The sequence below is a fragment of the Myxocyprinus asiaticus genome, chromosome 13 (assembly GCF_019703515.2).
Source record: "Myxocyprinus asiaticus isolate MX2 ecotype Aquarium Trade chromosome 13, UBuf_Myxa_2, whole genome shotgun sequence".
NCBI lineage: Eukaryota > Metazoa > Chordata > Actinopteri > Cypriniformes > Catostomidae > Myxocyprinus > Myxocyprinus asiaticus.
Window position 1 is genome coordinate 25,402,142 of NC_059356.1, and position 23,533 is coordinate 25,425,674.

General features: G+C 40.0%; 2 protein-coding genes across 7 annotated transcripts in view; one reads left to right on the forward strand and one right to left on the reverse strand.

Moving 5' to 3' along the window:
- Nucleotides 1-7,082, forward strand: part of LOC127450157 (caskin-1-like) — a 168,538-nt gene extending 161,456 nt beyond the window's left edge. The window contains exons 20-22 of the mRNA XM_051714002.1: nt 76-817; nt 975-1,476; nt 3,536-7,082. Coding sequence (XP_051569962.1) covers nt 76-817; nt 975-1,476; nt 3,536-3,632 — 1,341 coding nt within the window. The 3' untranslated portion in view covers nt 3,633-7,082. The remainder of the gene's footprint in view (nt 1-75; nt 818-974; nt 1,477-3,535) is intronic.
- Nucleotides 6,997-22,907, reverse strand: LOC127450158 (E3 ubiquitin-protein ligase TRAF7). 6 transcript variants are annotated; one of them, XM_051714005.1, is made up of 22 exons: nt 20,655-20,777; nt 20,456-20,547; nt 19,253-19,379; nt 19,101-19,158; nt 18,515-18,600; nt 17,713-17,829; nt 17,472-17,564; nt 17,165-17,198; nt 16,481-16,664; nt 16,207-16,341; nt 15,881-16,098; nt 14,881-14,954; nt 14,731-14,779; nt 14,513-14,640; nt 14,346-14,428; nt 14,186-14,225; nt 13,907-14,023; nt 13,173-13,295; nt 12,053-12,172; nt 9,328-9,459; nt 9,119-9,238; nt 6,997-9,037 (listed from the first exon to the last, which is right to left on the reverse strand). In XM_051714005.1, the coding sequence occupies exons 3-22, from the start codon at nt 19,340-19,342 to the stop codon at nt 9,023-9,025; spliced, it is 2,016 nt and encodes a 671-aa protein (XP_051569965.1). In that variant the 5' UTR covers nt 19,343-19,379; nt 20,456-20,547; nt 20,655-20,777; the 3' UTR covers nt 6,997-9,022. The 6 variants fall into 6 exon arrangements, with proteins under 6 accessions (XP_051569965.1, XP_051569966.1, XP_051569963.1 ...); XM_051714006.1 differs by lacking the exons at nt 20,456-20,547; nt 20,655-20,777 and adding an exon at nt 22,800-22,907 and having other exon boundaries at nt 18,515-18,597; XM_051714003.1 differs by lacking the exons at nt 20,456-20,547; nt 20,655-20,777 and adding an exon at nt 22,800-22,907.
- Nucleotides 22,908-23,533: the final 626 nt, after the last annotated feature.

Sequence of the window (23,533 nt, forward strand, 5' to 3'; positions counted from 1 at the left end):
TTTCATTGATGGATTATATAGTATATTTTAGTATGATTTTGTAGTGCTTTTTCAAACATACCATTTTCTTCGCAGGTGAGTCCTGCAGGAGTAAAGCAGCGTGATGCCATTGGACTGGATGGGGAAGTAGTTAACCGTCGCAGGACCATTAGTGGGCCAGTCACTGAGTTGGTAGCAGCTGCTAAGCGAGGACCACAGCCTGGGTCAGAGCCTGTCCAGGATAAACTGCTCAATGAACCGCAGCCAAGCTCCAGTGGAAGCTCGGCGGAGAACCTTCCATTTGCTGAGGATGGAAACCTCACCATCAAACAAAAACCCAGGCAGGGCAAGGATGAGGCTGAAGAGGGCGCAGACATGCCATACTCTCTACCACTGGAGGAGCTTTCACGTGTGGATGCCACACTGAAAAGGAGGGTCCAGAGTACCAAGCAGCAACTCAATGGTACCAAGTTCCACCTCACAGAGTCAAATACGGTTAAGCGACGCCCCAAGAGCAAGGACAAAGATGCAGAGGAACTTCAGGACAGGCAGATGCCTGTACCCTATGAGAATGGCACTGGCACTATTAAAAGGCGCCCTGCATCAGAGGTGACCGTTTCAGAGCAGCCCAGGCCACAGGAACATCCTGAGAACTCACCCCATCGGGACAGTGCAGACCTGGAGGGCCACACTACTGAGTCACCCACTCGTAAGCCTGTCAAACCCCCGGTGTCACCCAAACCTGTTCTGGCTCAGCACATGAAGAAACAAGGACCTCCGGCTGCCATGACCAAGAAAGCCCCATTTCCTGGACCAGCCGGGGCACCTGGCAGCCCAGGTACTACACAGTGCGGCCCTTTCACTTGCCCTGTCTTTACACAGTTATGTGAGTATCCCTTAAAGTCTCATAGCTCCTTGACCTTGTTCGATCAAAGTCCGTTCAGTCAGTCTCTCTTCCCATCCCTCTCCCTATCTCTTTTCTCCTCTATTTACAGTTGAAGGAAAGAAAGTACCTCCTCTGGTCTCACCGAAACCTACACCTCCCCCTACGGCTCCTAAACCATCTAAAACTGTTCTGCAATCTTTGAATGCAACACCTAACCCCACTCCCACGCCCTCTCCAGCCAAACAGACGGTCACCAGAGTGGCCAGTACAGCTTCTTCCCAGACCAACAACCCTGTCAAGGCTACAACCCCACCAGCCCTGAGTGCCCAGACCCCTCACACACCCCAGAGTCCACACACCCCACAGACACCGCAGACACCCCAAACTCCTCTGATACCAGGCCCCCCAACCCCTATCCCCACGCCCCCACCCGTGAAGCCACCTCGCTCCTCAATCAGTGGGGTGTCTATTGACAGTGCAGCTGGATCAGGGTTTATGGCAGGCATAGTGACAGCAGATGCAGTGCACCAGAAGATAGAGGAGACCAATGCTTCACTGGCTGCAGCCCTGCTGGCAGTTGAGGAGAAGATCAAGGAGGATGGGCATAAAGAGTGAGTGTCACAAGCCTTTAAAAAAAACAAGTTATTCTCAGTGACAAAGTATAGTGGTGTGGAATCAAAGGATTTTAATATTATTTAAGTTGCAAGTCCTTCAAAACAAGTGATGAATCTTGAGTCCACAACTATTTTTATTACAGAAGCAAAGGTGTTGTCATTTAGCACAGAAGGTTTTGTCTGTTAGATTTCTTTTTATTCTACCATTTCACTTTTTCTTTGTCTATGGTAGTCCCTAGAACCATATGGTAAAAAGTTGTGAAATTTGGTACATTGATAGTGGATCATTACTGGTGGTAATTTCGGGTTTATTAGCTTTCAACTAGAGCCCGACCAATATGGAATTTTTGAGACCGATACCAATACCAATTTTAGAGGAGGAAAATTCACGGATTACCGATATGGTGGCCAATATAGTTAATTTTTGAGCTGGAATGAAAACAGACCTTTTCTATGTGGATTGTTCACCGATTTTGCACCAATATGACTATGCAAAGGTACTCAGAAGGCTGCTTTCTTAAACAAATATTTTTATCAAAGATTATATTTGAAATATTTGACATTATTATTATACATTGTCAACAAAGTCTAGAAATGAACACTGATCAAATAATGAATAAATAAAAATACAATAAATAGCTTAATAAACATCAGTACTGTTTAGTATCAGTCAAATGCTGACCATTAAAATAAAGAATAAATAAAAATAAAATAAATAGCTAAATAAACATCAATACTGTTTAGTATCAGTCAAATGCTGACCATTAAAATAAAGAATAAGTAAAAATAAAATAAATAGCTAAATAAACATCAGTACTGTTTAGTATCAGTCAAATGCTGACCATTAAAATAAAGAATAAATAAAAATAAAATAAATAGCTAAATAAACATCAATACTGTTTAGTATCAGTCAAATGCTGACTATTTTAATACTGTGATGAATTAGGGGCAGGTTGTAAAACAATAAGCATTTACACCTGCCAACTGTGGAAAACCAGACTTTTAAATATGACATTTTATAAATGCAACGACTGGAATTGTTCGGTTGAAGGGGGTACCAAACTGTGAATCCTGAACAAAACAGTTTGGTGAATACATGTTTACACATTAGCTTCCACTCAGCTGACAAGCAATGAAAGTAGCTACGTGGTTAGCTAGTTAGCTATAAGCTTGTTGTCACGGAGGGTAAAAGATGGACATTGTTTATTCACAAACTAGTTTGCAACTTACCAAGATGACACTGCTAACTCCGCTCTGTCTGCAGAACCACCTTCAGCTCTGTAAACAATGGAGTCTGAGCGTGCTCTGCTGGACAAACTACGTTATGACACCAATTCAAGCATTGTTTTCTGCATTATATGTTCTGAAAAAGTTTTCATATCTGCGCATATCAGTAAACATATACGCCGATATGGATATATCAGTGAAAGGCTAATATCGACTGACTGATATATCGGTTTGGCCCTACTTTCAACGTTTTTTCCACAAATATTATAACTTTGGAACAGCTTGGCCTAAATTCATGCTTCTTCTCTGTTTATATTCCTGTGAGCTTGTGGAATTCTATGTTTATCAGTTTTATCAGGTTTGCTATTCTAAGGTTACAAGAGAAATGTCTCAGATCATCTTCAGGCCAAGCCTCTCAAACTTGAGTTTTTTGTTTTTCTAAACTTTTTGTCTGTAACACGTTAACAAACTTGACCATGAAGAGGCCAAACTGGAAAAGAGGCTGTATTTTGGCAATGCTTGTATAGACAAAAAAACTTTGTATAATATCATTGCAATAATACCCAAGGATACAACCTGGTGACAGTGCCACCTACTAGCCATTTGGTTACAGCACCTCCTATTGACCAAAAGTTATAAAGTTCTAAACAATGGCAAATTTACTTAAAGCCTTTGAACTACCTTGCCTAAATTCACCACTTGGGCTGCTTTGACAAAATAAATCTACTTAGCAATACAATGTTCATGCCATGTGTGTGCTTGGCCCCATAACCACTGTTTGCAAGTTTTGTTGTTGTAAAATATTTGGGTGTGTGTTTATAATTCACAGCTCAATGGCTGAAAACAAGAGCACAGTGAGCATCCTAGACGACATCGGCAGCATGTTCGATGACCTGGCCGATCAGTTGGATGCCATGCTGGAATGAAGAGCACAGCCTGTGTCTCTGTGGCACAACCTCAGGGCCCCGGGAGAGCACAAGGGCACAATGACCAACCACACACCCACCTATCTACTCCTCCTAATACTCATGCCTTGCTCCTCTCACCTCCCTTTTTTCCCCACTCCTTTCCCATTGTCATGAAACACCCATCTCTCCTCTCTTCCCCCGAGTTGGTTTGCACAAACCCCGAGCTGATGTACCTCAGGATGGGCAGAAGACCATCCAGGGATTTAGACATCCAAGACAGAGCAGAGGGTGGAGAGGCAGAGGATGGGTTTTAATACAAAGAAACTCATCTCTGTTCTTTTCTATTCAGAGTCCTTGGAATATCTCAATCTACCATGAGCAATGACTAGTAAAATAATAGAAAAACAATAATTACTGTATATTAAATAATAGTATGGTATGTGTACATTGTAAGCATGAGGAAAGTTTGTATCTATAAATAGAAAATCTCATAGTGAGAGTCATGCATTAGTACAGTTATATATATAAATATATAAAAATAAATATTTTGTTTTTATTTCATGTTAAATGGTACAGTGTTGAGACATTAAGAAAAATATAAACTTTGATGACAGATATGTGGATTTTTCTATGATAATAATGAAGTAAAAAAAATACATATGGCTTAAACATCTGTATGTTTGACTGTGCTCTGCAGACGAGTGTTGTGGGCTGTGTTGAATGTAGTGACTGAAGTGGTTGTTTGACCCCCTGCTCTGTGCTTGCTCTGGGCTCCCACTCTGTACTGCTGTGTGACCCTATACTTTTCCATGCTCTTTCTGCCTGTGTGAACTCATACATTCCTGCACAGCTTTCCCCTTCCCTCTCTCTCTGTTCCTGCCCTTGACTTGCGTAGTGTCCTGTGTGCCTTACATGAGAGGTGACTTCAGTGCTGCTAACACACAAGCAAACACGCGATCAAGGCGAGACAGGCCCCGTGTCCATGTGTTAGGCATCACCTTAAGCCAGTTAGAAGTGCTGGTGTGCTCTGACTGGGCAAGGAGTAATGACCTCATCCTTCGACATCTCCATACCTCAACCATTTGCAAGGTGATACACAGGCTGTGTCCGAAAGTTGAAAAATGCTTCCTTTGCTGGCAGTACATGGAGGTAGGAAGGCAACAAGTCAAATCCATGTCCAATGTTTGCGTAGTTAACATCTTGTCTACTAAGAGGTTTACTTAGTAACTTAGTTACTTCGGTTTTTGAAGGCAAATAGGTGTCCCCATCTGCTTGTGATATTCCACAACCTTGTGTGTGCAGTTCAGACGTTGGTTGAAGGATAAAAATGGCATCTAAAGGAGCGGTTGAATGAAGTAAAATAAAAATAAAATGTCCATCTTATTCAGCTTAGTTTCTTATTAGAAATAAGCATTGTACTAACAAAATATTTGCTTGGTTATTTCTAAAGTTCGCTTGAATTTTATTTAGATCATCAGACATGATGTTATGGTGTCTTGGAATTCGGTCTGAAACCATTGTCCTTATGAGATGCCTTCATACACAAAATGCTACAATGACTGACTGGGCAGCAAAGCACTAAGGCAGCTTCTTTTGGTTTCGGACACAGCCATTGTGTTGGCTTCTACTTCATGAGTGACCTCAGAGGCACAGGTGAGCACAATGGGAGTCTTCTTCAGTTGAGGGGTCTAATGATTGAGGGCTGAGAAGGTTGAACGTTAGAGGAAGCACAAAATGAGGAAGTTGCAAATGCGAGTGCATGAGACTTTTAAAGACATAAAACAGGAATTTAAAAAATACATGCATGTAAGAAGCTTTGGATGGACAGTGTAGCGAACTAAGGATTTTGTGAAAGTTTGCAATGCAGATGTGTTTGAAGGTTGGATGAACAATTTCCATCTGCAAATGGATGTGTATCCATTGAAAACCTGCATGCAGTTTAATGTCAGCACATTGCTCAGTGGCTGTTTAAGGGTGAGAATGTACCATGGTGTGCCTGCTAAGTGCTGCATCCTCCAATATTGTCCAGACAGACTTTTCCTTAATGACCAAAGCTAGAACTCTAGTCTTAGACTGAGATGCAATTAAACTTAGGCAGGTTATGCATTATTTAAACTATACATTCTAAAAACCATTACAGTATCTGGATTAAATAAATTCAGAGAATCACATTAAATAACTTTAGATGGACATATTGAGGGTAGGATGAATGATGCGTTTGCAGTCAGAATACATTAAAGTTTGGTCTCTGTAGACATGTAATGTTTTCAGGTACCATGCTCCCATTTTCTGTAACTGGCAGGGCACAGTTTGCTGTTATGACAGCACTGGTCACAAGCATATCTCTTGCAAGCCTCTGAATGTCATTGTCTCATTGCCAGCAAACTCATAGTCCTTTCTTTACTCTAACCATCCTCAATGTTGCCATGACAATCTACCTGCTCATTATTAGAATTGTCACAGTATCCAAATGATGATGGTCCTGAAATGGTTGCATAATTAGAATAGAAAAACCCCCAAAGGTAATGTGTATGTCTCACAATGCTCTACACACTTGCAGTAGCTCCATAAATGCTTAGTCCCTTCCCCTGATCTCATAAAGAATATTTGTAATATTTAAGTTATGAACATATATTATTATAGTTGTTTTCAACAAGTATTTAATGATGCAGCATCAAGAGGGCTTGTTGATGAAACCGCAAATATTTGAGATAGAGTTTAAAGTGTCTTCTTGGCTCTAAGTGTTTTGAATTGTAAATGGTCATTTTTTTAGAACTCATTTTCTTTTTTAAGATAGCATTTTGTGATAAGTTTTTGGACTGCCATGTCTTCAGATGAAATAAGTTGTATATTATGCAATGTTATATTTTTTGAAACATGTATGTGCCTTGCTTGAGTTGGTTTCATTTTGTCGTTAAGTCTTTCATGTTTAAAAGATGTGTAGATGATATATGGTCTCTCAGTTTTGTCCACCAGATGTTCATAATTATATTTGTTTTTGTTGTGGTCTGCTCTGTGGACACAGCACAGATGTCTGGTGTGGGAATAGCTTTTATGAATGCTTTATCATGCCTATTGCTTCAAAGGACTTGGTCTCTATCCAGTGTAAATTCAGTTGTTACAGCCCCCCTCCCTTCTCCTTTTTTTTTTTTTCATCTTTAATACCTGAAGAAAAACAGGACAAAAAATTATTAAATTCTTAACACACTGAAGTCAAACTTATTGTTGGTGCAAGATGTTATTTAATAATGAAAGCCATTTTCCATCCTATCTGCAGAGACATTTAAAAAAAAAAAAAAAAAAAAAAAAAAAACTGCACTGCACTGCTCAGTGTGTGCAGGCTGTATATTGTGTTGATGTTCTGCCATTGACTTGTATGATACCTGCTGTGACTGGCTTTGGGAACAGTGGTGTGCTTGCAGTGACTGCATCAACAGCCACCTGCTCTAAATAAACATTATATATAAACACTCTTGCAGCAGTCCAATTACTGAAGACCAACAGCCCGAGTTGGAAATAGCTCAACACAATGCATCTGATTACTACTGGTACCAGAAGGCCAAAGAGTCTATCACAATTTATTTTTACTGAGAATTCGAAAATGTAAGGACACTAGAGGGAGTCAATGCCACGTTAAAAAAGACTTTAAGGGATAGTTCACCCAAAATGAAAAATTGTAATTTACTCAACCTCTTTTCCCAAAGACATATGCCTTTCTTGACGTGAAACACAAAAGGTGATGTTAGGCAGAATATTAGCCTCATTCACCATTCATTTTCTTTGTATGAAAAAGATGCAATGAAAATGAATGGTGACTGAGGCTAACATTGAGTGTAATATGGATTTAAAAAGAACATGGTGAGTAAATGATGACAGAGTTAATTTTGACAGTTATTATTTTGGACTGAACTATCCCTGTAAGATAGCAATTGAATATAAAAGTATAACAGTAGATGCAATTCACTTAATACAATCAATAAAAATGGATACTGCTTTGATGGTAAACTCCGGCTTATGTGGTTTATACAAGCAACCGTTTTCATATTTGCAGTGAACAGTCTCAATCTCATGTCCTCTCTCAGGCACAAGTCTTAATGCTGACTCAAAACGTACATAGAGAAGGAACAACTCTTGCTGAAAGCTGCATCTGGTAGCCCCATGACACCAAAAGGCATCCATGATATCCAAAGTAGCAGCTGTTTATGTAGCCTTTTTGAAGCTTTTGAGTTGGTCCCGTTGAGCTTGAGAGAGAACCCAACCATGTCACAGGACACTGAACATACAATGCATTATTCCCTTTCAAAGCCACTGCATTCACCTCAATTATTCCTCCATGTAGCCTAGCACGATTGATAATGATTTAGTAAGTTCCTTCACTTGTCAAACTAATAACTACTTAGCTAAAAGTGATTTAACTAGTTTAGCTAGTTTCAATTACACGTGTTACTTGCTTGGTTGGTTTCCATGACAAACATGGAAATGCATGAAGCAGTTGTGCCTTTGGTAAGGAAACATTGCATTATTTACATAAAAGCATGATGAATGAGCAGGTAATTACACCATCATACAAAGGTTTCACATAGATCAACAGGCAGTTATAAAATAGCTGAGCAGTTGCTCAGTTGGCACAGTCAAATCTATACTAAAGCCATGGGCACTGTGTTCTTCAAAACAATGCACTGCTGTTGTAGGCCCAAGTTGGTTTAGTGTAGGTCTCCATTCAGCCCTGGGACGACGCTTCCTGCACAAGCAGAGTGATAGCTCTGTATAAAAGTATCCTTGCATCTCCATTGGCATCATACTGAAGCTTAGGCACTCACTCAGTCATGAGACTGTAACCCACAAAGGTCAGAGTTCAAGTCACCGCTGAGAGCAGCAATGCAAAAACATTGCAGTGGTCTGCAGGCAACATGATCTTGGACTGCATGGGTTTCGTTTGTGGATTTGAAGTCTTATAGTCTATCCAGATCAAAATCAATAATAATACTTGAAATAACTCTCCAAGTTAATAGGAACTGATCTTATTTAAATACATAAAATGCAGAGTTGCCATATTTATGACATATGCAGAGTGCTTTCCAATGGTATGGTTCTCCATGCTCACAAGAGGTGTCCAGTATAAGTTCCACAGCAATGGTATGGAAATCAAACGGCACCTTGAAGATGTATCCAGCACGCGCACACATTCTTGTCCACACTTTGCTGTGCAGTAAAAGTTCCCATGGGGTAGATGCCCACATCCAGAATGATAAGATGATAGATGGGTAGAAAATCCTGTCTGGTCTAATGTATTTTGCGATATTCTCTTGAAACTGATAAAATCACATTATTACTCATACTCTGTTCATACATAAGCATATGCATCTCAGTTGCATATTGATGGAACTAATGCTGATTATCTGAAGAGTTTAGCACGTCCACACCTGAGGAGAGACAGAGAATACATTGTTAGAGCTCTGATAGACAAAAAGATAGATAAAAGGAGTGATTTAAGAGCATCTGACCTTCACTGTGCTGTCTACAGCCCCAGAGAAGAGTCTTCCCCTGGACACGGCGAGCGCCGTCACGCTGCCCTGGTGACGCAGCAGAGTCTGGGTGCAGATCATGTTGTCCATGCTCCACACCTGCACAAGTAAAATCAATCAGATCACAAAGAGTTTGCAGAAATAACCCAATGTCACTTTCCACACCCAGGCCTAAGCTTTGCCCTTACCCTGAGAGAACGATCATAAGAGGCACTGAACACTTTGGTCTGATCTGGGGTGGAGATGACAGCCAGGGCGTACACTGTGCCCACGTGGCCCGTCAGCGTCCGCACCTGCTCTTTGGACTCAATGTCCCAAACCTAGATAATAGTACAAAAAAAACACATCAGAAAACCAGTCAGTTAAGAAATGAGAGCACTATGTATAAGGTTCCCACACCTTTTGACCATTGAATTTCAATTACTTTTCCATGACTTTTTCTGAAATTCATAATTACTGAATAAGGATTTGAAATAAAATCCTTTTATTGTGCTGGGGCAAATTTACATTTGTTTGTAATATACAGTTGAAGTCAGAGGTTTACATACACTTAGGTTGAAGTCATTAAAACTCATTTTTTTAACCACTCCAGATTTATTATTAGCAAACTATAGTTTTGGCAAGTCATTCAGGACATCTTTGTCCAGACCCAAGTAATTTTTCCAACAATTGTTTACATACAGATTGTTTCACTTTTAATTGACTATTTCATTTCATTACAATTCCAGTGGGTCAAAAGTTTACATATACTAAGTTAACTGTGCCTTTAAGCAGCTTGGAAAATTCCAGAAAATGATGTCAAGCCTTAAGACAATTAGCTTCTGATAGGAGGTGTACTGAATTGGAAGTGTCCCTGTGGATGTATTTTAAGGCCTACCTTCAAACTATTTGCTTGACATCATGGGACAAATCAAAAGAAATCAGCCAAGACCTCAGAAAAAATTGTGGACCTCCACAAGTCTGGTTCATCTTTGGGAGAAATTTCAAAACGCCTGAAGGTACCACGTTAATCTGTACAAACAATAGTAAGCAAGTATAAACACCATGGGACCACGCAGCCATCATACCGCTCAAGAAGGAGATGTAGTCTGTCTCCTAGAGATTAACATAGTTTGGTGCGAAAAGTGCAAATCAATCCTACAACAACAACAAAGGACCTTGTGAAGATGCTGGAGGAAACAGGTAGACAAGTATCTATATCCACAGTAAAAAAGAGTCCTATAACAACATAACCAGAAAGGCTGCTCAACAAAGAAGTAGCCAATGCTCCAAAACCGCCATAAAAATGTCAGATTACAGTTTGCAAGTGCACATGGGGACAAAGATCTTACTTTTTGGTTAAATTTCCGCTGGTCTGATGAAACAAAAACTGAACTTTTTGGCCATAATGACCATCGCTATGTTTGGAGGAAAAAGGGTGAGGCTTGCAAGATGAAGAACACCATCCCAACCGTGAAGAATGGGGGTGGCAGCATCATGTTGTGGGGGTGCTTTGCTGCCGGAGGGACTAGTGCACTTCACAAAATAGATGGCATCATGAGGAAGGAAATTATGTGGATATATTAAAGCAACATCTCAAGACGTCAGCCAGGCAGTTAAAGCTTGGTCGCAAATGGGTCTTCCAAATGGACAATAACCCCAAGCATACCATCAAAGTTGTGGCAAAATGGCTTAAGGACAACAAAGTCAAGGTATTGGAGTGCCCATCACAAAGCCCTGACCTCAATATGATAGAAAATTTGTGGGCAGAACTGAAAAAGCGTGTGCGAGCAAGAAAGCCTACAAATCTGACTCAGTTACACCAGTTCTGTCTGGAGGAATGGGCCAAAATTACAGCAACTTATTGTGAGAAGCTTTTGGGAGGCTACCGAAAATGTTTGACCCACGTTAAACAATTTAAAGGCAATGCTACCAAATACTAACAAAGTGTATGTAAACTTCTGACCCACTGGGAATGTGATGAAAGAAATAAAAGCTGAAATAAATCATTCGCTCTACCATTATTCTGACATTTCACATTCTTAAAATAAAGTAGTGATCCTAACTGACCTAACAGGGAAGGTGTATGTAAACTTCTGACTTCAACTGTATATACCAATCATTTGAAATAATATATCTCTTGTTACATCTATGTAAAAAAAAAATTACATTGAAAAACATTATCATGACTTGCTTGCAAAAAGATTTACTCTGCATAAGCACTTACAAGAGTAATAAAACATAGCTAATTAAACAATTTGGAGCAGAGTGAAACTAGAAAATGTTTATTCACTATAAATTTTCCTTGACTTTAAGATTTTTCAAGGGGTCATGACATGAGGAATCCCATTTTCCTTGATCTTTTGACATATAAGAGGTCATTGTACTTTAAAAACATACTGTAAGTTTCAGAACTCAAAACTTCCTCCTCACTGAAAAAAAAAGCATTTGTTGAAACCAAGCTCCCAAAATGACTCATTCTCTACTTCCTCCACATTGTGATGTCACACTGTGTAAGAAATGTGCATCTGACCGCCTCCATAACAACACATCAAAGCCTACTTTACCTTATCACCTCAGTAGCCCCACCCAGTAGTGGTGACCAGTCAGATGGCAAGTAGAGAGCAGGTCAGTGAAGAACAGAGACAATCATAACAGTGGGTGTTTACTGTCAATTCTTAAAAGAGAAGCAGCACCAAAACCCAGCGCTTCTGACAGAGGGTCAGAATGAAGGTGGAAAATGATCATGTTTTCAAAAAAACGTAACTAATTTTATAAGTGAACCTCAAGGATTATTTTAAAATAAAACTAAAAGGCATATCATGACCCCTTCAATAATTTCCATTACTTCTCCAACCCTGGAAATAACAATTTAAGAATTCCACGATATTCTCTGATTTTCCATGACCATGGAAACAGTTCAACAGCACTTACATGAATGAGGTTTTCATAGGTGCCACAAACTATATGATGGTTGGTGACAGCAATGGAGTACACACTGCCTCCAGAGGTCTGGAGCACATGGACACACTCCAGAGAACGGATGTCCCAGATCTGAGGGGGAAGGGTGCACAGACACAATTGCACTTAAATCCATATTAAACCTTGCTCTTTTTCAGAGTTGATAGTGTGCACACTATCATACACATTCTGCATGAGACATGTAAAGAATATGTTTTATTGTTTCATTTGTTACAGATCCAGACCAATACTCTATTAGTCATGGAGAAACTCTACAGCCACACAGCTTAAAGAAGGACAGTTCTCTCTTCACTATGGTGATGGTGGAGTGTCCGTGGGCTGCACCAATCAGAGAGCCAGGCTATAGCCCCTCCCTAACACTAAGCTCTGGAATGCACCAGATGAAAAAAAAAAAAAACAGTAAAATATAAACTGTGTGACTGACCCTGCTCTTTCACTCTCTCTCCCTCCCTCTGTGATCATTCTTTCTCTTACAGAGCATCTGCTGATGAAAGCACTGAGGACGGTGCTGTATTCTGCTTCCTGCTTGTTGTCCCTAGAGTTAATTAGACAACTTGAAATGACAAGCACCTTGGTCTAACCTTCAACAAAAGGCATCTCCAAGCTGCTCTTTTTTTTCACCTGTTAGACTGAACAACAATGGAGAAATTCATGAGAACAGCTTCTCATCTGAGACTATGATGTTCCTGTAAAAGGACTATGTGAATACTGACCATCTTATTACTCAATAAACGTGTGTGTGTGTTCCTTTGCGGTGAAATCAGGCATTTCTTAAAGGAATAGTTCACCCAAAAATGAAAATTCAGACATCATGTTGTACCAAACCCGTATTACTTTTACTTAAGTGGAAAACAAAAGGAGCATCGGGTTTGGTCACCACTCATTTTCTCAGTGTGGGAAAAAATGCAATGAAAGTGAACACTTCCTTTTGAGTTCCACGGAAGAAAAAAGTCACATGGGTTTGGGACAACATGAGGTTAAGTAAACAGTGAGAGTGATAATTTCTAGGAGAATTATACCTTTAAGCAGCAAAAAGAGCTATCTGAATTTAGACATTTCCATCTGTTCTGACCTTTATGGTTTGATAGGATCCGCTGTAAAGGTGATTCTGAGAAGCAACCAGAGCACGAACCCAGTGATTCAAGCCAGTCAGTTCCTTCTTTAGCTTCAGCTCCGTGCCAACAATATCCCACACCTACAGAGAGAGAGAGAGAGAGAGAGAGAGAGAAGAGAGAGAGAGAGAGAGCAATGCTCCATTTCAAGAACATCCATAATTGGTCAACTGGAAAGTCCCAAGGAGATGAGATCATTCGACACTTAAGCCTCCACTCCCTTCTTCCTCCCACATATCACCATGGTGATACGAGCAGAGCGTGTACCCTTCAGACGAGCTCTCAGAGCTGAGTGGATCTAATTCTGCTCTACTCATGCATGCCTCAGCAGCTCAGGTCTGTGCTCTTCTCTTCTGCTGAAGCACCAATCACACCATCCACATCACTTTAAAGACCCAGTGAATAAGCTTGATGAGTGCAGTTTTTTTTACTGTGTTATAGCATTTCCTACTAAAACAGGAAGTTTAGACTGGACAATTCAATGGGCTTGTCCTTTTTTTAATATCCAAGCTTTAGTTACGTCACGTCCGTCTATCGCATGTTTACATAAAAAACAGCGCACACAGACACAAAAACATGTTGTGTACACAAATCACATTAGTAAATGGAACAGAATAAAGCTCAATATTAGCTGCTTGATTGGGCCGGTCTCTGCAGACATGCACATCTTCTCTCAAACAGACGGCCAACTGACCTTAATGGCTTTGAGGGAGCCGCTGAAGAGCATGTTGTGCGAGGACACCAGAGTGCACACGGGGTTGTCATGCGCCCGGATGGTGTTCACTTTCTGCAGAGTCTGGATATCCCAAACCTGAAGGAGAGAGAGCACACAGATGTATGCCATGTTCAGATAGACTCCTTTTATAAATGTAATTATAAAATGAATATTTACGGTTAAAGGGGTTGCTAATGACATCCTTTAGTTGTGGCAATATTCAGACTATATTGTACCATATTGCTTAATAACACTTACAATAATTGTGCAGTCAGCTGAGCCGCTGTATAGCTTGTTCCTGCAAAAAAAATAAAAATAAATAAATAAATAAATAAAAGAGAGAAGAAGAGAACATGAGCTTTAGGAAGTTATCAATTAAGATCCTCCTGTCCCCTAAGGACTACATCTCCATGCTTACCCCTGAATGCACAATGCCAACACAATGCCATCATGGCCCTCTAGGGTCTTCTGACATTTGTACGTGGTGCATGTGTCCCAAACCTGTAGAGAGCACAGATATACAGAAGATTTATCTAGATGTGCTCAAGGAGGAACACACTGAGTGGTGATGGCAGGTGGAGTTACCTTGATGGTCTTATCTGACGATCCACTAAAGAGAAGATCACCAGTGGAATACACACACAGACACCACACTGGACCCTGGTGGCCCACAAAGGTACCCTTGCATTTGAAGATCTGTTGGGGGTCGTAGGCTGCAAAGCATATTTTATATAGTCAGATGATGACCTAATCCATAACTTGCAGAAACAAATCAAGAGTAAAAACCAGCACAAGATACTCACAGCCCAGTATACCCATATTAAGCCTGGCATTAATGTGGGACAGTTCATCCTGCAAAAGGAAAGATGGGTTAGTGAGCTCTTGTTAACACAGCAAAACCACAACTATACATTGATCTCATTAAGTGAAAACCAAAGAGGAAATAGATCAACATTTAACATGGAAGCATCTCTTCGGAACTCCATCATATCTTCACTGAGCTTGCTCTGATTCTCATCCAGCACATCTGCACGAGAAAAGACAATGATGATATTTAATAAAATGCAAGAAACTACACATCTTTTGGCTTTAAAAAAAACCCCAACTAAAACAGTAAACATTTAAAGGTGCACTCAATAGATTTTTGTTCATGTCATTTTGGACAGTGACACCTAGTGGTGTTAATGCAGCATCATTCAAAATCAATAGTTTTCAGTTACAAATGCCATTGAAGAAATTCACTATTCACTATCAGCCATGATTAATTTAATCCAAAAGTGAAAGTGTCCAATAACAAGCCGGTCATGTGATCCCAACATGGCAGCCCCCACGAGGGCACCCCTGCCCCATGTAGAATAAAACATATGACTATGATATGACTAGAGTCCTCATTCCATGTGAGTAGTCATGATTTTATACATATGTTTCAAAATTACAATTCATGTCTTTAGGAGTAAAACTTTTTTTTAATGGGGAAAAGAATTACTGAGTGCACCATTAAAGACTGCATTAAATCAAAATTGGAGTTTTAGAGTTTAGTCCATGCCTGTTAGCTTTAAGGTCATCTGTATGCTAGCATAGTCCTAAAGGGTAAACAAAATTAACACAAATGCATTTAAAAAAAAAAAAAAATTATCTTCTGGTAAAACAAAATAAATATTTAGGACACACTTTGCTTGCATTTAGCGGTGTTTCTACATTTTTGTCCAATTAAATGCTCTCTAGAATGAGAATGACCATCCCCTTAATAACACCTACTTCCAACTACCAATAGCAAGTGGGAATTCATGGTTAACAGCTGTGATGCAAACTAAAGGCTTTTGGCTATTATTAAAAAGGGATGAGCCCTTCAAAATTCCCTGCCCAAAAATTCCCAACTTTCCATAAGAAATACATAAAACCTCAATTTTCTACACAGAAAAGAAAGTCAGTGAGTCAGCTTTGTTTACTCACCAAACTTTAGTTCCAAGTTCTTCTCCAGCTGGTCCAGTTTTTCAGAGAGTTTGCCTAGCATGGAGCGCAGGAACGAGATGTCCTGGTCCTTCTGCGCCAGTGTCACCTGCATCTCGTGGAATCGGTCGTCCGTCTGTTGCAGAAACTCTTTCAGGCCCTCAAACTTACACACCTCCAGGTGCGTCTCATACGTGTCCTGATTCCCAATGAAGGTACAACTGCAAAAATTCAGCACAGACTAATTCAAGATTGCTTTTATTCACTTTTATCTATAACGTCTTTGGAGCTGAAAGGGAAGGAATGTTGGCTTTTCAAAACGTCCATACCCGTATTTGGAATGAGGGCACTTAATGTGTTCACACTCTTTCAGATGGGCCTCCAGATTCATGGTGAGCAATGGAGGGCAGTTGGGGTTGTTCGGGCAGCGAACAGGTCTGTAGTCACAGCTTACTTCATGATCTCTGCCACAGACAAAACACACACAATCCAGGGACATTACTTTCCATTTGTATGACAACTCATGTGTATGTTGCAAGAGAATCTGTAAATAATAGAAACCAAAAGTCCATATTGCGAAAGACCATGAAACTGTGTTCTCACTTCCTGCTGCTGAGCTTGATAGTGAAAGGACAGCCAAGTGGGTCAACCTCAAAGGCACCAGGCTTGCCTGAGGCAGCTGGCCGACAGCCGTACTTGCAGTGGATGAAGAGCTCACCGATCTGCTCAGCAACCGCTATGTTATTCACTACCACTGTAAGCTTGGAGTTATCCACTGGGCACTTCTCTATTGAAAAACACAAAATATTTTTGACGAAAAAACAAAACATACTATACCATTGAAAGTAGTGTCAAAATGACAGCAAGAGTGTGAAATCAGAGCTGAAATGTGTAATTTCGGCAGAACTAGTTTTTCCCAAACTCTTCCCCCAGCTGCCAATGGCTGAACAAACAGATATTCCCACCCCAAACTCACACCACTGATTGATCCATTGTTGCTTTGTCTGGCTGGTCAGGATGCTCAAACAGAGCAATGATTTGAAAGCACCACAGAGTAACAAAGTTGACACTTTTTGGGGAAATCAACTCTCATTATAGTTGTCTCTGCATGTTAAACTAGGATATGAGAACATATTTTAACAGTGAATAAATTACATACTTCAGCTATAAAGATTCAGCATGAAGAGGAACTGAAAGAGTAACCAGTACTTCCTTGCTATTGGTACAAAGAGGCATAGGAAAGGTGAAAGTAAGACAGATGTTTAGATTAAGAACTCTTATCCTTACCTGAGGTCAAGGCACAGCGCCTGCAGAATGTGTGCTGAGGTGACAGAGGAAGAGAGCAGTGAGTGAGAAAGAGCGAATAAACACTGACTTTTACATTTTTATCCACTCAGCTATTTTAAATGTAATTCATCTCTCGACAGACACTTGTACTTTTGTGTTTAACATCCTGAAAGTGCCCTAGGAAATGGGTCAATGAGGCGCATGTTCAAGGCCTAAGCTGACGGGAAATCAATACATGGCCAGCAACCAGATCATGACAGACAGCCCTATCCTGAGGGAAAAGTGAGGGGACGGCTGGCTGACTTACTCCGCAGGTGGTGATCACGGGGTCCTTAAACACACTACAGCACAGCTGGCAACAAAGCTTAATGGAAGGCTGCTCCGCAAACACCTGCGGCTCCTGGACAGGAAGAGAGAGGGCAGGACAGAGAGAGGGAGAGAGAATAATGTCAAGCTCCTGCTTGGCGCAGGTGCTGTATCTATTATTCCTTTGCTTCACTATATCAGATAAGCACTGGTATAGGAAACAGACGACTGCTGACACTCACTGTGTCTTCCTCTTCCTCGTGCAGGGAAAAGGTGGAGCGCAGCGACATGTTGGACTCAGAGTGCAGGGAACGAACCGAAATGGTAGAGTCTGAGCGGCGAGGGGTACTGATGGGTGGCTGTAGGGAAAGAGTCAGTTTATATGTATTTAAAACACTTTTAAAGGAGTAGTTCACCCAAAAATGAAAATTCTGTCATCATTCATTAGCCCTTGTGTTGCTGCAAACCTGCATGACTGTTTCTTGTGTGGAAAACAAAAGGAGATGTTAGACAGAATGTAAGCCTCAGTCATCATTCGTTTTGGTTGCATCTTTTTCCATACAATGAAAATGGATGGTGACCGACAATGAGGGTGAGCAAATTATTTCATTTTTGGGTAAACTATCCCTTTCAAATATCATTTGAAAGCCATCTGAACAACAATCATGAATAAAAGCATAGGCTGTGGAGTGAAAACTAGTGAAAAGTCTAAAACCAATATTTCACTTTAAAGAATTAATAGTCTAATTCATGAAATAACAGCTGACAGGTTTGCCAATATTCAGAATGTAGCTGTCTAAAAAGTATACTTGGCCACTTTCTCATTTAGAGTCAAGTGCATAGACTACTCAGAAAGACTTTCAAAGCAGAATAATTTCTCAGCTGCATTTATCAAACACTGAGAACTGCCCAAACAGTGTATCAGATAAAGCCTGCTTTGATGCACGACAACGGCAAAACTGTGAGATGTAAATCTTTGCATTTCAAATCTCTCAATATGTAAATGTGATTGGTTGTTTTGACAAGGGTTGCCGTTGTGATTACCATGCCATCATCCTCATCACGAGGGGAGTATGTCAGAGTGCTAGAGGATGAAGGAGTCCTGCGGTGCTGTTTGTAATTAGTTTCTGCTGTAATGAAAGAGCACAGATACAAGCGACTGATTGAATCTTGTTGCCAGACAGTCCACTCAAAAGGATTGTTCAGCCAAAAATGACAGTTCTGTTGTCATTAACTCACTCTCATGTTGTTTAAAACTTTAAAGGCTTTAAAGCTTCCGTGGAACACAAAAGATGATGTTAGGGAAAATGACCATTCACTTTTACTATATGGAAAAAAAGATGCAATGAAAGCGAATGGTGACCGAGACTAACATGCTGCCTAACATCTCCTTTATGTTTCATGGATGACCGAAAGTTAGACAGGTTTAGTACATCGTAATAGTGAGTAAATTATAACATTTTCATTTTTGGGTGAACTATCCGTTTAATGCTGATTCAGCAGTAATTACTTTCGTAATGGTCTGAGGTACAACATTTAAAGTTAAAGGTCACTCAGTACATTTGATGATCCTTATTTGTTAGGACTTTTAATCACCAGATATACAAGCAGTCCAACTGATGGTACATACCTTTAGCTACTTGGGGAACTGCTGGAAATGTAGATCCAAAACTAGTCTCCATTTTGGTCTAAAAATAGATAATTAAGATGCAAGGGAAAAAATGTGAATGTATACATTAAAGAAGCCATATAACTTCAAAAATGTACGTATTAAACTCTTACACATTTGTTGATGTCAGGTGAGGATACAGTGTTGGTTGCCACAGGTCCTCCTGAGAATTGATCAAAGCGTGTTGGTTTACTACAGCTCATAATACAGCAAAGCCCAGTAGAAAAGATGTGCTGCAGCCTGTAAACAAGAGTTTTTAAATCAGTCAAATTTCAAACATAAATAAAAATTACATTAATAGGTAGACAGAGACACAATGTTAACTGACAACAATGAAATTAACATACATAAGGAAACAATTCCAGACCAATAGAAAAAAAATAATATTTTCTCATAAATGCTCATGAAAAACAGGGAGTGACAGAAAGGGAAACCTGTAAAACTGCACAAAACGAAAGGTGCTATATGTAATACTTTTACTTTACTAAATCACAAAATGACCATAATATGTTATTAGAGAATTAGGAAACATGCTAAATTGAAATACTGGCTTCTCCGATAACAATGCTACAGCCAGTTTATTCTACTTTGAAATTTCCATTCTGGGCCGGAATTTCTGTTTATGTTTTGGCCTGTGTGATCCCGCCCACTGCCCACTCACCAACAGTATTTCGACACCACCGGATTGCCAGATTTGAACAAGTTTGCAGGCAAACAACACTGCATGTTGCAGCCATGGAAGCCAGCAAACGAATTGATCAGAGATAACAGATTCCACCCGACCTAAAAAGCCTCGCCATCTGTCTAAAAACCACCATGACCAGAGATGTAGTAAAACAAGGATAAATACTGGAGATACATTTGGAAGATGGAGACAGCTTAAAGCCCAGAAATCCTTTAAAACGGATGCTGAGTTGGCTAATTTTCCCGTTGCGTCAACATTCTGGCAACCCGCATGAGCTTCGAGTCTGGGGCAGACAACTCTCCAATATTTTGAATTTGGACTGCAGTACCCATTTCAAATGCTTGTCAATCTCACATATAGCACCTTTAAACACCTCAAATCACTGTTACTGATTTCATCAGGTATTGGAATCGGGACATCCCTAATTAAAACATTAATGTTCAACTTTAAACTACAAACTTATAAATAGAAAAAGAATATCCACATTGAAACTTTGAACTGAAAATGAACAAATCTTCTTCAAACTGTGTTTATTTTAGTAGTCTTTATTTTAGGAGATATAAAAGGAAAGATATAAAAGACTTAAGGAATCGTTCACCCAAATATGAGAATGATCTAATCATGTACTCACCCTTACAGTATGTGGTCTCAAATTCGTATGTCTTTCTTTCTTCCGTGGAACTTAAATGAAGATATTTTAATGGAGATATGATGTCTGTTTGTCTATACAATGAAAATGAATGGTAACCAAATTTTCAATATGAAAAAAGGACATAAAGGCAGCATAAAAGTAATACATAAGTCTCCAGATCAAAATAAAACTCGATTACACTTCCTAGTGTTTGTCGCATGTGCAGAGTAGAGGTCTGCATGGGACTGAAGTTTTTCATCTCACATCCGAACATTCCCACTGAATTTTACTCCACGTTCACCACTCTCTGCCCGCAGTGATTTTCTTCCTGACCGCTCCCGTTCCTGCAAACCCGCATTTGTTTTCCACATAGAGCAAAGACAAGTGTTCACAAATAATTTTTTTATTTTTCTGTTATTGCTATTATCAGATGATGTGTGAAAATTACGCCAATTTGACTTGCCTGAAGTTGGTTTCTTAACACTAAATTGACCATTTTCTAGTCCAAGTTTCACATCCTTTGACATCCTGTCCTTCTTCTAAAGTCCTGTTGACTGGGGGGACCTGGGTAGCTCAGTGAGTATTGACGCTAACTACCACCCCTGTAGTCGCGAGTTCGAATCCAGGGGGTGCTGAGTGACTCCAGCCAGGTCTCCTAAGCAACCAAATTGGCCCGGTTGCTAGGGAGGGTAGAGTCACATGGGGTAACCTCCTCGTGGTCACTATAATGTGTGGTTCTCGCTCTCAGTGGGGCACGTGGTGAGTTGTGCGTGGATGCCGCAGGGAATAACGTGAAGCCTCCACACATGCTATGAATCCGTGGTAACACGCTCAACTAGCCACATGATAAGGTGCGCGTGGATTAACGGTCTCAGATACGGAGGAAACTGAGATTCATCCTCTGCCACCCGGATTGAGGCGAGTCACTACGCCACCACGAGGACTTAGAGCGCATTGGGAATTGAGCATTCCAAATTGGGAAGAAAAGGGGAGAAAAAAAAAAAAAACATTTATTTGACATTATAAGAAAAATAAGTTTTTTTTTTTTTTTTTTGCATTCATTAATGGATTAAAAAAGGAAATCCACATCGGATTTTTCAGGCTATTTTCTGACCGCCCGCTCCTGTTCACATCTCATGGAAGTACTGTCCACTCCCGCCTTCAACTCGGAAATGTAATCACACGCCACAAGAAATCTAATCAGGTCCTGCAGGAGTTCCGCGGGAATGCAGACCTCTAGTGCAGAGCGTTAGATGGCACTAGGAAGTGTAATCGAGCTTGAAATCAAGATCACAAAGGAGACTGCTGTGAAGATTTACGGTGAAAAGGAGTTATATTTTGGAGTGTTTTCACCCAAAACTGATTGGATCACTTCAGAAGACAAGGATTAAACCACTGGAGTCTTATATATTACTATTATGCGCCTGTATATGCTTTTTTGAGCTTAAAATTTTGGTCATCAATTACTTGCATAGTATGGACAAACTGATATTGTTTGGTTTCCACGGAAGGAAGTCATATGAATATGAGACACATGAGGGTGAGTAAATGATGAGAATTTCCATTTTTGGGTGAACTATCCCTTTAGTGGATAATTGTATCCCTTTATGGGACTTGTTTTCAAAACAGCTCAATTCTGAAACAAGATCATTTTCAAAATCGCCGTTGATTTTAAGAGCCAAATAGTGGTGGTCATATTTCCAAACAACACCAACTGTGAAGAAAAACAGGCACATTTCCCGACACAACGTCAAAACAAATCGGCCGTGTCATGTGTCAGAATAAACAAACATTGAAGAAGGCTGTAAAATGAGCAACGTGGAGTTATACATTACAACTCACATGACATCAGTGAGTTAGTTTAGTCTGAAAACCTATCAACTGCATGCATACATACATAGACAGCGTTTCTAACGCGCCAAATATGCCCACAAATGGTGTATAAACAGGCAGCGCACTAGGTTGAGTCACAACCTAAATTTTGTTAGCTGGTGGTTGCGGAAAATGTGAACGTGGTCCAATCTGCATCCGATTAAACAGAAATAAAAACACACAACAGGGATTGTATTGGTTACTTTTCTATATAGAAACCATATCAAAAACCTGTTTAAATTCAAACAAGAAGAATTCGTTTGATTGTAGCTGTAAATCACGTTGCCTAAAGTGAGCTGGCTAGCTCTGTTGGCTAGCCGATGAAGTTGGTTCTTCGAGCAGCTCTAAGAAAACATCAGATATTGCTTTACGAAATATATCAAATAACACAGCCCTCTGGCTTAACTAAAAAGACATCACGACATAAGATATGTCTCGCGTGTCTATTTAGTCAAATAAAGTAGGCTCTCACCATTGATGCTAAATCAAAGTCTGCAGATTATCCAGTTTTCATCTTTCTCTCACACACCCGACAGACGATACACAATGGACTTCTGGGAAATGTATTGCGGAACAACAATCCTGTTCACTGCCGAGAAGTGACAGAAGTTCCGGAAATCACATCGCCTTATGTTTATTGAATATTCATGACTGTTTATTTTGATTCCTATTGATGATGATTTTGAATTTTCGTCAAATATGTTTCGATAAGTTACTCAAGCATGTTTAGAGTTTTATCTTTAAACGAGTCTGTTTTTTGAGTCCATTGTAAGCGACGTGCTTTGGGGGCCGTTCACGCGAACTCGTTCGCCCGTTCGTTGTTTTATAATAGTATAGACGGACGTCTTTAACCGTTGTTCTTTTTGTTCAGCGTCTCGTTTTTAGACGCCATATCAAGTTTTAAAAATAAGTTCAACTTTTAAAAACACTTCTCGAGACTAATGCGTTCAGTTCTGCGTCTAGCTTTATTTCTTTATTTATTTTTAGCACAAGGGCGTGTTCGGTGTGAACGGCCCCTCAGGCATGTCACGTACACACTGTTAGAAACAACGACACGACTTAGTTACAAATTATAAATACTTAGCCACTTATCTCATTTACAGATACCAGTTTTTCTTGCACTACTAGCAACGTGCATATATGTAATAGCACGTATTTAAGACCAGAAGTCCAGTTCATATACAGTTTTCATAATTTCCTTGCCCA